The 13793-nt window shown below is 41.9% G+C and overlaps 3 protein-coding genes across 5 annotated transcripts in view; 2 read left to right on the forward strand and 1 right to left on the reverse strand.

Moving 5' to 3' along the window:
- The window catches only part of LOC112877242 (midasin), a 32768-nt gene extending 25447 nt beyond the window's left edge, over positions 1 to 7321 (forward strand). Inside the window, exons 49-65 of one of the 2 annotated variants that reach the window (XM_025941478.1) lie at positions 13 to 175; positions 386 to 513; positions 588 to 679; positions 789 to 1012; positions 1174 to 1413; positions 1500 to 1626; positions 1706 to 1764; positions 1852 to 2007; positions 2089 to 2307; positions 3317 to 3601; positions 3689 to 3823; positions 3911 to 4114; positions 4192 to 5850; positions 5944 to 6225; positions 6338 to 6517; positions 6602 to 6829; positions 6919 to 7321. In XM_025941478.1, the coding sequence (XP_025797263.1) occupies positions 13 to 175; positions 386 to 513; positions 588 to 679; positions 789 to 1012; positions 1174 to 1413; positions 1500 to 1626; positions 1706 to 1764; positions 1852 to 2007; positions 2089 to 2307; positions 3317 to 3601; positions 3689 to 3823; positions 3911 to 4114; positions 4192 to 5850; positions 5944 to 6225; positions 6338 to 6517; positions 6602 to 6829; positions 6919 to 6951 (4414 nt within the window). In that variant the 3' untranslated portion in view covers positions 6952 to 7321. Of the gene's footprint in view, positions 1 to 12; positions 176 to 385; positions 514 to 587; positions 680 to 788; positions 1013 to 1173; positions 1414 to 1499; positions 1627 to 1705; positions 1765 to 1851; positions 2008 to 2088; positions 2308 to 3316; positions 3602 to 3688; positions 3824 to 3910; positions 4115 to 4191; positions 5851 to 5943; positions 6226 to 6337; positions 6518 to 6598; positions 6830 to 6918 lie in introns of both variants that reach the window. The other variant, XM_025941477.1, reaches the window with a different exon arrangement.
- Positions 7322 to 7529: 208 nt separating this feature from the next.
- LOC112877243 lies at positions 7530 to 8930 on the reverse strand. Of its 2 annotated transcripts, XM_025941480.1 has the most exons (4): positions 8836 to 8917; positions 8231 to 8750; positions 8044 to 8151; positions 7530 to 7961 (listed from the first exon to the last, which is right to left on the reverse strand). In XM_025941480.1, the coding sequence occupies exons 2-4, from the start codon at positions 8242 to 8244 to the stop codon at positions 7655 to 7657; spliced, it is 429 nt and encodes a 142-aa protein (XP_025797265.1). In that variant the 5' UTR covers positions 8245 to 8750; positions 8836 to 8917; the 3' UTR covers positions 7530 to 7654. The 2 variants fall into 2 exon arrangements, with proteins under 2 accessions (XP_025797265.1, XP_025797266.1); XM_025941481.1 differs by having other exon boundaries at positions 8231 to 8930.
- Positions 8872 to 10963, forward strand: LOC112872843 (probable histidine kinase 2). Its single transcript, XM_025935882.1, has 3 exons — positions 8872 to 9080; positions 9199 to 10063; positions 10254 to 10963. Exons 1-3 carry the CDS (start codon positions 8872 to 8874, stop codon positions 10611 to 10613), a joined length of 1434 nt encoding a protein of 477 aa, XP_025791667.1. The 3' UTR covers positions 10614 to 10963.
- The last annotated feature ends 2830 nt before the right edge of the window (positions 10964 to 13793 follow it).

The following is a 13793-nucleotide window of genomic DNA, read 5'->3' on the forward strand; positions in this document are numbered from 1 at the left end:
TTTTTCCTCAAGTGTTCATGAGAAAATTGAAGCTGGTAAACGGTCCATCGAGGACAATTTGAAAGATCTGGTCAAGCTTTACAGCTGGGAGCAAGAACCATATAGTACAGCTTCGATTGACAAATTTAAGAAGGCTAGGCAAAAGATTTTTAGGCTTCTGCAGCAGTTTAATAATGTATGTACCGCACTGTTTACTTGATGTCCTTATTTTTAACATGAATGCTCTGTAAGATTGGAGAAAAAGTTTTATTATTATTGAACTAGTTTCTGACTTCCTTTTAGTCAGAACTATACTTGCATCTGTACGCTTCAAAAAGTGACATGTTTATATTCATTAGCTATTTTGAATAACACCTTTGATGAGCTATTTATGTGTTTTTAATAGGATACTTTGAGGAAGCCTGTCATCGATCTACTGAATGAAGAAATCACAGCAAGGAAAGTTCCATGTTGGCTTGATCCTCAGAGGCCTGAGTCACAGTTTCCTGTTGACACTGAAAAATTTAACAAAAGGTGGTCCTGTGAAGTCGATCATATTTTTTAATGTTAAATTACACATATTTATGTTGTTTTTGCCTTTCTGGCAGATATTCGTGGTATGACAAGTGGGCAAGTGAGACTTCTTTATCGCTGCAAACGCTGCAGCATACAAATGTTGTTGGAGTTCCTACAGCCAAAGGTACCCCCCCCCCCCCCTCCTCTCTTCTCTCTCTCCCAAAATGAAAGGGAAATTTAGCTCTTCCATCTTTCGTGTGATTTTGATTTTATCCGTATTATTCTCTTTACAGAATACGCAGATGTTGTACAGAGTGTGAACAACCGACGAGATGAAATTGAGCTCAATGACAGATTGAAATTTTTTTGGGCCGCACTTGAGAGAATATGTGGGGCTGCTAGTTTTGCTAATACACTGAAGCATGGGAAAAAGAACCAGAAGAAAGCAGCTCTATCCAATCTGTTCAAAACTCTTGAGGAATGTGGACTAACAAAGCACAGGCCAATGGGTCATGAGGTACTCTTATGCCATAAAACAAAATTCCCTTTTCCCTGCTTTTATAGCTCTATAATACAATTCTGTAACTGAAAGCATGCCTCCAGTCTATTGACATTCTTACTCTATGCCGAAAAGGAGAGCTTTTTACAAAACACAAATTTTTTTAACCTTATTTTCAGTGGAGAGATGAGCTTTCTGCACCAAGTTCATTGTTTTTGGAGCAGTCATATGATGCAAAACATTTACTCCAGCAAGTGAGCTCGCAGAAAGAGCTGGAAGATGTTAGCGTTGTTCATTGCACACTATTGACCACAGATAACTGGAAGCACGCAAACCGTAAATACTTTAACTGTTTGGCAATGATGCAACAACTTCGACAAGTTTCCTTGAAGTTCAACAAGGATCTAGGTCTAGAGGAGGTCAGTTCTTCTTTGTTGTTTTTAGTATCTGGATACAATTGATGAAGATCTATCAATTTTGCATTTATGCTTTGAGCAACTTACAGGTTAACAGGGCCACATCCTTTATGAATCATCTGTTGACTATCTTGTCTGAACAAAGGCATTTTGCTTATAAACTATTTGATCAGCTGAACCAGCTTCAGAATGCTATTTTCTTATTAGGTTCTGGAGGTATTTCTCGACTATACCTTTTCAATTTAGGGCTTAAAAATCAATTAGCAGAATTTATTTTCACATTATTTCTTTATAGGAGAGAGATCTCTATCATCATGCCAAAATGTGCTGTTGAGTTCCATGTGGCAGCAAAAGGTAGGGTTTCTGCTTAAGTTAGTTTTACAATTTTGATGGGTCATTTGCAAGTTTCCATTGTTGACACATTTTGCTATTTTAATGCAGAAATTGTTTGACAGCGTACTGACCATGACCACGGACACCAAGCTGTTGCTTAGAAGCTTTAAGGATTGCCACCATACCTCTTGTAACAACTTTGAAGAAGTTGCTGCATTGTCAACTCTTCTTGAAAAATTTATCTCGAGATTTTCTGAATCTAAGGTAAACATTAAGCAGATACAACTAAGCAAAACATTTTACATTTATCAGTGATGTGTCTATTGAATATATTTTCCCTTGCAGGATTTATTAGATAAATACTTGCTTGGATCTAATAATATGTTTGCTGGTGCACATAAAAATGTGCCTCTTGCTACAAGAGAGATGGAGGAACTTTTTTCTCAGAATTGCAAGCTTGTAGATTTGTTAAGAGAAGATATGCGGGTTATGCGCCAGCAAGAAATTTCAATGAGATCCGTTAAGGAAGTTCTTATATCTCGTCTGGAAGAATTGCTGGATAAGGTTTGTGCTGTTACATATGTTAACAGTAATGCCAACAGACACTTCAGTCTTCCCATTTTAGGCTTGTTTCCTTTTTTTTTTTTTTGATTTGTGAACTGCATATCTACCTAGGGGTATCCCATTTTGGTCCTTTTCCACTTCATCCACATAGTAAAGGTCACCCATTGTCAAAATAGGCAGCTCATACTGAAATGACAGATATACCTGTCTAAGATTTGAGAAACAAAAGGCAGAGACCATCTGGGATTGGATCTGGACGGCTTTTGCATTCCATTGCAGCTGCGAGGCGCATGCAAGCACCACGGGGTTAGAGCATGACCGGTGCTCACACAAATGTGGTGCCACGAATAGTGGTGCTTTGGTGAAGCCTGCGCTTGGGCAGTGGTGTCTTGGTTGAGTGGTACAGGCAGACACCGTAGTTGCGAAAGGTCTAAGTGATGGCATCACAAGTGGGACGCTTGCAGTAGATCAGGCTGTTTTGAATTTTAGTCATGGCAGTTGGACTATTGTTGCCTCCTGTCTCGCGCCGCTATGACAGCAAGCCCTGCATGGGAGCAGCCGGGCTTAAGTGTAAGGATGCTCAAGGTGCCACACGTTTAGGCAGCGACTGCTTCTGCATTAGGGCAGCATATTCTCAGGCTGCACGAAAACAGATTTTGCATCCAAGCGGCCTTGACTCCGTTGGTGTCACAAGCATTGAAAAAAAAATGAAGAGCTCAACCTTGTCCTTGTGATGGATGAGGAGAGGAGAGAGAAAAGAGAATAAAGGGTAGAGGTGAGGAAGAAGGTGTAGGCACTTGGGCATTCTTCTGAAAAGTAGGGTGGAAGTGGGAAATATAGCCCATGTCCCCTCTTTTTTACTTTTGATTGGAACACAAGATCACTATTTTCCTTTTCTTTTTGTTAAAGAATTTACTCCTATCCAGATATTGCATGTTACATGTTTATTCGACTAGGCATTTCCTTTGGTACGGAAATTTTTTGGCTTAAACAAGCATTATTGTTGTAGGGCAAGATGGCAATGGAGAACCCCAGAGAAGTTGAAGACAATCATGGAATATGCTCTGATGTCCTACCAGAGCTTGAAGCTTCATATGAAGGAATTTTAGAGGAAACTTTCATGCTAGCTGTTAGTGTTTTAGGAAAGTTAACTGATCTTGAAATATGCAATAATGGAGCTGAAGATTCACTAGAGGGGACTATCACATCATGGAAAGATGTTTTTCAGTCATATACCATGAATCTTAAATTAAGCCATATATGTGATGCCAGTGAAAAGCTTTGTATTAGAGTGGTTTGTTCCTTCACCTCTCACACCTTATGTTTTCTTATCTGTATAACTTTGGGCTATACCATCTGACTTTTTATTGTTTGCCAACAGAAGAGACTGGCTGACCATAAACCTGAGATACATTCCAGTATAGAGGCCCACCTAATGCATCTTCATGCTTGGCTGGGTGTAATACTGTCATCAGCAGAAGGGATACTTTCTGAACTTTTAGAAGCACACGGAACAGTAAGTATTTCATGTCTTGAGAAACTTTGGGCTGGTAAAATAATGTTTGCTTTTATTTCTCTAATTTCCTTTCTTTTTGTGTTTCAGACTGCTGAAATTACTGATGCACTTGGGGACCTTTTCATTTATCTATTCGGGGAGGGATTTGGTTCCACAGAAGATACATCAGAAGATGCTGATGATGAACAGCAAGGTGCAATAGAAACTGGAACTGGATTGGGTGATGGGGATGGTGGAAAGAGTGTGAGCTCTAAAATAGATGATCCATCACAAATTGAGGACATGGCGACGGTTAGTGTTTTTAAGTATATACTTCTAACTGTAACAATTTCAGCTTCATTGCCGCTAACCTTCCTGATGTTGAGCAGGATGTTGCGCAAAAGCCGGATCAAACTCCTAAAAATGATGATGATGCAATTGAAATGAAAGAGGACTTTCATGCAGAATTATCTGATGTTTCTGAGGATCCTGAGGGCAAGGACTCAGGTAGTGAAGATGATGAGGAAGACATGAACTTGGATAGTCAGATGGGTGATACTGGTGATTCAAGTGAAGTGGTTGGCAAGAAATCCTGGGACAAGGATGAAGATGATGATCCTAAGACATCAACCGAGAAATACGATTCTGGTTCATCAGTCAAAGGGACAGAGAAGAATGATAGGGAATTGAGAGCTAAGGATGATGGTTCTGTTGAGGAGGAAGATCACATGGAAATGGATAATGATGAGCAAGGCAAGAGTAATGATTTTGAAGATGAACCCATTACAAATGAGGAAACTGATCTGAATACTGAGGAAGTCATGGACAAAGCAGATGCATATGATGACCGAACAGGACCCGAACTCCCTGAACCAGACAATGATTCCAAGGATATTGACATGGAGAGACAAGAACCTGATGAGGAAGATGCTGACCATGAAGACATTGGTTCAGAAGAGGTGGAGCAAGGAGACCAGAGGTCAGATGATTCAGATGATATGGAGTTAGGGGATATGGCACAGCATGGTGATAGTGGAGTAGACAATGAAGGGGACCATGTTGAAGATGCAAACACAGAACCAAGTAACATAGATAAACAACAGTTGGATAAGATTGACTCACTTAAGCATCCTTCACAAGGTCAGCCTGAGAATATGCAAGTAGATAACAACAGAGAATCTGAAGAAAATTTGGCCAACAGTAGCGATATGAATGGTGCAGTTGCTCCTTCAGTTAATTTTTCAGGAAATGAAGTGCCGAATATGGAAATATCTCTGCCAAATTCTGGTGATGATTCAAGATTATCCAACTCCAAGCCTGATGTGCAAAATGAGGCTCCACAATCGCACATCAAGCAGGCAAATCCTTTCAGGAGTATTGGAGATGCAATGGAAGACTGGAAAGAACGAGCTAGAGTCTCAGCTGATACCCAGGATCATCCACCAGACTCTGGTCATCATAGTGATGATGAGAACGCTACTCAGTTTCGTTATGTCCCTGAGGGTGAGCAGAGCACCTCTCAGGCATTGGGTGCTGCAACAGCTGATCAGATCAGTGATGAAACTCAAATCAAACATTCTTTCATGGAAGATGAAAGCCATGTCAAGAAATTAGAACAAAGTGAGGAGAGAACACCTGATAACCCTGAGGTGCCTCATATTCAAGCTTCACAGGCACTTACCAGCAAGTCTGAAAATGTAAACGAATTAGAGGACCCAGAGATTCAAACTGATACACCCGTTCAAGATTTAGTTGAAGTCGGAAAATATAGCTCTTTCCAAAATCTTGTTTCCTTCAAACGATCCCTAGCAGATGACAAAATAGCTCCTGATGACCTAACTGTTGACATGGAATTGTGTACTCAGATGGATCTGGACATACCTGATGCAGAAACGGAAAGGGCTATTGTAGGCTGGAAAAATCTCGAACTGGCAACTATGAAATTGTCCCAGGAACTAGCTGAGCAATTGCGACTGGTCATGGAACCAACTCTTGCAAGTAAGCTTCAAGGGGATTATAGAACTGGAAAGAGAATAAACATGAAGAAGGTACTTTATTTCCAATGAGTTTCATGAATGTTTTCCTTTCCCCTCTAAAGTGATGTTCCCTTATATGATGTGACATTGCTGTTACCTTTTCAGGTTATTCCATATATTGCAAGTCATTTCCGAAGGGACAAGATATGGTTGCGGCGAACTAAACCGAATAAAAGGAATTACCAAGTGGTTATTGCCGTTGATGATTCACGAAGTATGTCTGAGGGCAAATGTGGAAAAGTTGCTATTGAGGCATTAGTCACAGTGTGCCGTGCTATGTCACAGCTTGAGGTTGGACAGTTTGCAGTTGCAAGTTTTGGAAAGAAGGGGAATGTTAGAATTTTACATGATTTTGATCAGATATTCAGTAGTGAAGCTGGAGTCAACGTAAGTCGGCGAACCTAACATATGTTTCATTTGTCTTGATAAATCCCTAGTTTCCTAACTTTTTATTTTGGAACTTACACAACTGATCCTGTCTTTCCTGCTCTGGTTACAGATGATCTCTAGTTTGTCCTTTGAGCAAGATAACAAAATTGAGGACCAACCAGTTTCTGATCTCTTGACGCATCTAAACACAATGCTTGATACCGCCGTGGCAAAGGCACGGACACCATCAGGGCAAAATCCACTGCAGCAACTGATACTAATCATATCCGATGGCAAGTTCCATGAAAAGGTAACTATTTTTGTCGTCCATTTTTGCCTGTAGCTCCAATACCCACCTTCCCCCCCTACGGTTCTGAAGTAAGCTCTCTAGCAGGAAAACTTGAGGCGCCATGTCAGAGACGTGCTAAACCGAAAGAGGATGGTCGCGTATGTGCTCCTGGATAGCCCTGAGGATTCTATTATGAATCTCCAGGAAGCATGCTTTAAAGCAGGGGAGGAACTAAAACTAAAAAAATACATGGATTCCTTTCCGTTCCCTTACTATGTTATGCTACAGAACATTGAAGCGCTTCCTCGCACATTGGCTGACCTGCTTAGACAGGTAAGAAGTACTCGTAGCATTTTAGCTCTTTTGATTTACTATTAGCAAGTAGATGCCCTACTCATGTATCCTTTTTTTCTGCTGCGCAGTGGTTTGAGCTTATGCAGAGTACTAACGAGTGATCCTTTTGGGACGTCAACTAACAAGGGTGTACGGCAAATTGAGGGTGTTAGGATTCACAAGGGTCGACACCCCCCCCCCCCCCTCTTTTTTTTTGCTTCGGCTCAGCAATTCTTTGATTTCAGGCCGGATTGTGTAAAAAGTATACCACAGTTCCTTGTAAATGGTTTGAGTAATGTCAAACCTTGAGGGAAATTCCCTCAGTGCCACAGAAATTTGTATAGCTTCCCTCGGTGCCATAAAATTTTGTAAAATCCCTCCGTGTCATTGAACTAAAATTTTATCCCTTATGCCACATCCGTGTTTGAGGTGTTATGTTGCTGGCAAGTAGCCTTGGAAAAGACCCATTTGCCCTTGTAACCACATGAAGTATATTTTGGCTATTTTCCTTGGATGCCATTGCAGATATAATTTCGTGCTCAAGATAAATAAATAAATTGTCCGATGATGATTATCAATATATATATTTGTGCTGATCACATGCAAAATAAAAATATGACAAGAAATAGCATATGGAACAAGCTGAATAATTGGAGATCAGATTTGCTACCAGAATGATTGAGCAAGCTGAACAACACGAGTACCATATAGACCAGATTTTCTCCAGTACCATACATACCAAAATATCATGCAATCAAATGGGACACTTGAGTACAAAGTTTCTCAATTGAGTATTAGTTTCTCATACAAAATATCATGCAGATCTCATGGCAAAGAAGTAGCAAAATAAATAGAGCGAGCATTCGCTGAACATTCAATGTAAAATTTTCTCTTGCTTCTAGTAGACATTGCAGGGCTTTCTGGATTTTTGCTTCTGGTGCACATTGCAGGGCTTTCAGGTGGAGTTGGCACCATAGATTGCTTCTTTGCTTTTGCCTTCCCTTCTGCCTTTCCTTCTCTCTTTCTCTTCTCTATTGGCTGGGAGGGAGCAGGCTGTGGTGTTCCACAAGAACTTGGCAAAGGATAGTCAATGGAGAGTGCTTCAGGTTCAGGCTGGCTGGAGAATCGTTGGCTGCATCACAAAACAGATGTGTTAATATATTTTAATGGAATTCAGATTTGAATTACAACCAGACTCGTTGAATTGAACTCACCTGGGATGGAAATACATAGTTGTGGGTCTTAAAGCAGCAGGTACAATACTATCCTCAGTTGATTCTTGAGCAGCTTCATTTATTTTCTTCTTCTTCTTGGGAGGCCCCCTGCATGAGCAACAAATGATTAGAACAATATTTATAAAAAGTTAATGTATTAGAACAAAACAGATCTGGAATGCATTACTTTTCAGCTAGCATGGCTGCTATGTCATCTGGCTCACCATCTTTGCATGTGTGCCAATGGTGTCCATATGATTGACAAATAGGACATCTATGCTGCCCTTTCTTGTGTCTTGTGCTGCCTTCAGTGCACCCCTTGAACCTCTAGTTCGTTCTTCTACCAGCAGTAGATTTTAGAAGTGGTGGGTTCATGAAGAAACCATGGTTTGATTGCAGCCACTGATCCTTATCAGTAAGGGCAGGGATAAGATTGTCATATGCTGCTCTAAATAATATGAGTCAATATATTTTTCCAAAGGTTGACCCATCTTAGTGATAAAGGCAATAGCATGTAAGCATGGAATGCCCGAGACTTGAAATAATGCATATCCTTTGAAACTCTGCTCCTTTAATTTCTTCATGATGTGGCAAAATAATGCCTCCCATCTTTTTAGAAACTGTTCTCCTTGTATACCACTTCTCCATAAGAAGATGTCTGATCTTATCCATACTGCTCGGTGAGCAGGAACTTCCCATACTTTCAACTGTTATTATTTGTAGATAGATAATCAGTGGAACCCTCAACACTGATTTGTGCAATTCAATGTGATTTGTGCAGGGAATCTTAACTCGATACTAGACACAAGCAAGGCTGAATCAGGGAAGATGCAGCTGGACGAGGTCGAGTTCAGCCTAGCAGACGTTTTGGAAGAATCCATGGACATGATCAACATTCGGTTGAGTTCTACTTTGAAGTGGATGATACTGGCATTGGGATCCCAAAGGAAAAGAGAGAGTTGGTGTTTGAGGACTATGTCCAGGTCAAAGAAGGGCAAGGAGGAACTGGTTTGGGGCTTGGAATTGTTCAATCTTTTGTAAGTTCTATTTTCCCTGCTCAAATTTTTCATATTTCAGATGTCTTTGACGATTTGATATACCATTCCTGTCTTATGAAGTTGCTGAATTTTACCTGACATATACCGTTAATAACAGGTTCGTCAAGGACAAGGAGCATGGTGAAGCTGGAACCTGTGTTGCGTTCAATGTGTTCATGAAGATGGGTGGAATCCACGAGCAACATGACATAGAAGAAGGCAGTTCGATCCCAACGATCCAAACAAGCGAAAGCTGCATCCGAGCCTCAGCCTTCAGAGAAGCTAGTAGCTTTGACGGCGTCCACTGTGTGCTTCTTGTTCATGGTGATGAAACGCGAAGAATCCTTCGATCCTGGATGGAGAACCTTGGGGTTAAAGTTTGCCTAGTCCCACAGCTCGAGTTCCTTGCCTCTGCCGTTGAGAAGCTGTGCCGTGTCAACACTTCTCCTGCAAGGGCATCATCAGACAGTTTTGGATGCCGCACGGCTACTGTTTCAGGCCCAGAGATACGGTTTCCCAAATGCTGCCCATCGTACGCAAAAATGGAGGACATGTGCTCAGAGATGAACTTTGCTGAAACCAAAAATCGAATTCCATGCAAAGTTATCTGTCTCGCTGATGCGAACACCTCTTCTAGTGACTTGAGGAGGTTCAGGCATAGTACATGCTGCGACCTGCTTGTCCTGCAGAAGCCAATCCACGGGTCTCGGTTGCACGCTCTCCTGAAGGCCCTGAGGACATCCAGAAGCCGCACGCCCAACACCCGTCTCATGCTAGTCCTGACGGCAACACTGGTGGAGGACACTCTGGCTCTGCAGACGATCGGGAAGAAGATACTGCACCAGCTAGGAGCAACTGTCGAAGTGGCAGAGGATGGAGCCAAGGCTGTCAGCATGTTCGAAGCTGCTCTTGAGCAGGCCGCAGCTGGCTCGGAGACGGATGCAGCGTCCACTCCCTACGATGTCATCCTCATGGATTGCCAGGTTATGTTCACCAAGGATCTTACAGCATCCACATTTTCTCTTTAGTTTTTCCAAAAAAAACATTTTCTCTTTACCTGTACTAGAGCACTTCGTTCTCTTTCTCTGTGTGAGTTGCCATCAAACTACCTGCTAATCATATTTTCCGTTGAGATGTTTGTTGATTACTAGGATCTGTTCTTCTTTGTGCCAGATGCCCGTGATGGACGGCTACGAGGCGACAGGGCGCATCCGCGAGGCGGAGAGCCGCTGCGGGGTCCGCACTCCGATCATCGCCCTGACCGCGCACGCCGTGGAGGAGGAGGCGCAAGACCATCCTCGCCGGGATGGACCTCCACCTGACCAAGCCCATGGAGCGGAGGAGCATAGCAGAAGCCATCAGCCGCGTGCGCGGAGGTCAGGGATGCGACCTCCGCCATGCCGTCGCGTCGGAGCTGAGGTTGTTGCCGCTGCCCAGTGGTTTCGTAGCGGCAATGCACGCGACCTTTTCTTAGGTTCCATGAGCAACGTTCACGGCCGGAATCGTGGACTTAATCGGGGGATGCTTTCCTGATCCCTGAAAATATAGTTCGCTCGGAGGGGGAATGGGACGTAACAGGTTTAAACCTTGTCTGTACATGCTGCTGCTGCTTGGCAATCATTGAGATGGGGGGCTAATTATTCAGACCTGTCGAGTCAGCAGTATGTGCGTGCGGAGATAACAATGTGCACGCACTGTTGTTGATGGCGCTCCTCTCAAATGATTGGTAATCTGGTACAAATGGGCGGAAGCTTAAACGAAGGAGTGCATACCATATTTTTAGAAGGAGCTGTAAAAAAGAGCTCATCTACCTTGTGTTAGATAAATAGGCAAATTTTGGTATATTTTAATTCCGAATATTGCTAGCAAATTCATAACCCAAATTAGTGACCTTGTGACGACAAACCATATGCTTGTGTTCATGTTAATTTTACCACATAACAAGACAAAAGGATAGACCAGAGAGTATTTGGAAAATACCATGAGGCGGGAGCGGTGCCGGAGACACCGGTTGCGTCATTCCCAGTATTGGACATTGATTGTTTAATGTAGTCAAACGGAGTCGATGCGGTGCAGAGGACCGTCTCAAAGTAGCCAGGACGACCTTGATATTCACTTGGAAAGATGTCGTATGTCTGAAGGTAGTCGTACAGTTCAATGACGAAGAAGTCATACAGTTCGAGGACGAAGTAGTCGTTCAGCTGGAGGATGTAGTCGATTGGAGCACTATGTCTTGAGGAAATAGTCGCACAACTTCAAGAAGTAGTCGTATGGCTTGAAGGGGATGTAGTCGAATGGGAGAAGGTGAGCAGTCACGTGAAAACGCTTCCCAAAATTCTGATTGTCCGCTATCCCGTGCAGGACCTTTAGTGTGTAGGGTTTCGGAGTGAAAAGATCCTAGTGATACCTAGAGGGGGGGGGGGTGAATAGCCATACCTGAAAAATCTAAAAAATTCTTCGCAGGAATTAAATATATTGGAACTTCGGACACTGGATCAGAACTTCCGACAAAACTAAAATTTTTATATGAAATTCAAAGTTAAACTTGAAACTACAGAACCTGACTGAATCAAAAGTTGCATAATGATACTAAGAGACTTCTGCAGATGATCTTTGCAAAGAGACTTCTGCAGATGATCTCACAGCAACTCGAGTACGTAGATCGGCAAAAAACAAACTTTAGGTCAATAGAAACTAAATAAATGCAATAACCACAAGACACAAGAGATTTGTTTCCGAAGTTTACTTCCACTAATAAAGCTACGTCTCTGTTGTGTTGAGGAGCTCACAAAGAGCCGGGTCTTTCACTAACCCTTTACCTCGCTCAATCAACCACAAAGGAGGATTGAAACACTTACTATGAAATCCACAAAGGATACGGTAATACAAACTTCCCGGGGCGCACATACGAGAGGACGCTCTACGGGCAACACCAAACCGTCTAGAAGCAAGTTTCAAGAGTAACCAACATGAATCAAAGGATGAAGATGGTTCAAGTGCTCTTGAGATGAACTTGGTTGCCCTTTCACTTAAAAAGTTAAGTCTCACACCTCAATCTTACTCTCACTCAAGCCCTAGCTAAAATCAACTAAAGGATTGGCTCAATGAGGAATTGGGGAGGAGTAGTAAATGCTCTTGAAGTTCTTTATCTCGGGTTAGATTAGCAGCAAGTGAAGGGGGCTTAGGGGGTGTAAATATCCAAGCTCCAAAAACTAGCCGTTAGTGCATTGGTTAAGTGATTGTCGGAACTTCCGACACAGGGTCGGAACTTCCGACAATATTAAAACAGCTGGCCGAGGACCCCTTGTCGGAAGAAACTGGATTCTTCCGACAAGTGTCGGAATTTCCAATCTAGGGTTCGAACTTCCGACACACACTGAAACAGATAGAAAACTAGGTGCATAAGTGTGTGATTTTGTGTCTCTTCTTGATGGTCAACATATCAAATAAGTACTTTGATACCTTTATGCTATCCATTCGCATCCCTCTTAATAGTACGGTGTTTCCTAAACTCAAACTCAAAATATAAAATAAGTAAAGATCTTCCTTTAAGTCCAACACCATCCTTTAAGCAAATTTGGCTTTTTTTATTTAATTGAATCTTAACCTGTCCAAAACTCGATAAACTCATTAGGTCCTTAATTTTGTATGTTATCAACACCAAAACCCGCTTAGGGGACCAAATGCACTTTCACGGAGGTTTACTCTCGTCAGAACTGTGCGCACAGCACTAGTGATGAGGATGTTAACAACAGAAAAAGGGAAGAAGAGGGGGAGAGGTCTCCTCGGCATGAATAGCAAAGTGTTCAGCCAACTTGAATGAGAGGAGGCTGACTCCTTATACATATGATAGGAGAGAAATCTGGACACAACAATGGCCATTAGGTCACACCATTTACCAGTCAATTCTCTATTTTAATCACCATTTACAACCCAGTCATTACTCTCTTCAATTATCCACACGGTATTAACCATATCATAACTCTCTAGCATTAACTCGTGGGCCTATTAATTCTTACTTTGTCATTCAAATAAATGGGCCTAGCCCAAATATTCCAACACCTTGAAGATGGAAGCTTAAATCCAGTTATTATAGTTTCTCAACCAATTAAACCAACTTGATGCCTACTCCTTCGGTTCAAAAATATGGATTGTTTGAAATTTTAAGATAAATAATTTTTATTATTCATCTAGATATACACTATATCTACGTATATAAATAAACTAAATATCTAAATTTACTAAAATAACCTATAATTTGAAACGAGAAGTAGAATCCTGTAAAACTATTATAGCTTATGCCGCATGGTAATTGTACTATGTGAATTTAGTTGGGGGATTTTTTTTAAAAGAAAATCTCTCAAATATCACTGGTTAGATCCTAAAATCTTTGTCAGTGACTGTGGGATCCATCGTCACGAATTAATCGTTGTCATTAACCTCCAACCGGACAGCCTAACGTGTCACGTACATGAGCAAAGCAGATTTCCATGATCACAGTTAGACTCAATCAGGCACGGTCATCAATTCATCATGCTTGGTGTTATCCCGTGCCAGGTGAGTGAGTGCTCCTTGCATTGATTAGTCCTCTGAAGATGACGGCAGCTGCCGGTCTTGTAACCCCATTAGAACAAGAATGTTTTAAGTGCGCTCAGTTAACCTTAACCCCCCTGTTGTTTAAAAAAAATCAGGCCATCGACGGGGATAACAATG

This window comes from Panicum hallii, chromosome 9 (assembly GCF_002211085.1).
Source record: "Panicum hallii strain FIL2 chromosome 9, PHallii_v3.1, whole genome shotgun sequence".
Classification (NCBI taxonomy): domain Eukaryota; kingdom Viridiplantae; phylum Streptophyta; class Magnoliopsida; order Poales; family Poaceae; genus Panicum; species Panicum hallii.

What these genes read in the sequence shown, in the direction of transcription:
- LOC112877243 (XM_025941481.1), bottom strand. An exon ending in ACTATGTATTTCCATCCCAG is followed by an intron (nt 7,962 to 8,043) that starts GTGAGTTCAATT and finishes TTTGTGATGCAG; the next exon opens with CCAACGATTCTCCAGCCAGC.
- LOC112872843 (XM_025935882.1), top strand. Translation starts at nt 8,872, where the DNA reads ATGCAGCTGGACGAGGTCGAGTTCAGCCTAGCAGACGTTTTGGAAGAA. An exon ending in TTGGAATTGTTCAATCTTTT is followed by an intron (nt 9,081 to 9,198) that starts GTAAGTTCTATT and finishes CGTTAATAACAG; the next exon opens with GTTCGTCAAGGACAAGGAGC. An exon ending in TCATCCTCATGGATTGCCAG is followed by an intron (nt 10,064 to 10,253) that starts GTTATGTTCACC and finishes TCTTTGTGCCAG; the next exon opens with ATGCCCGTGATGGACGGCTA.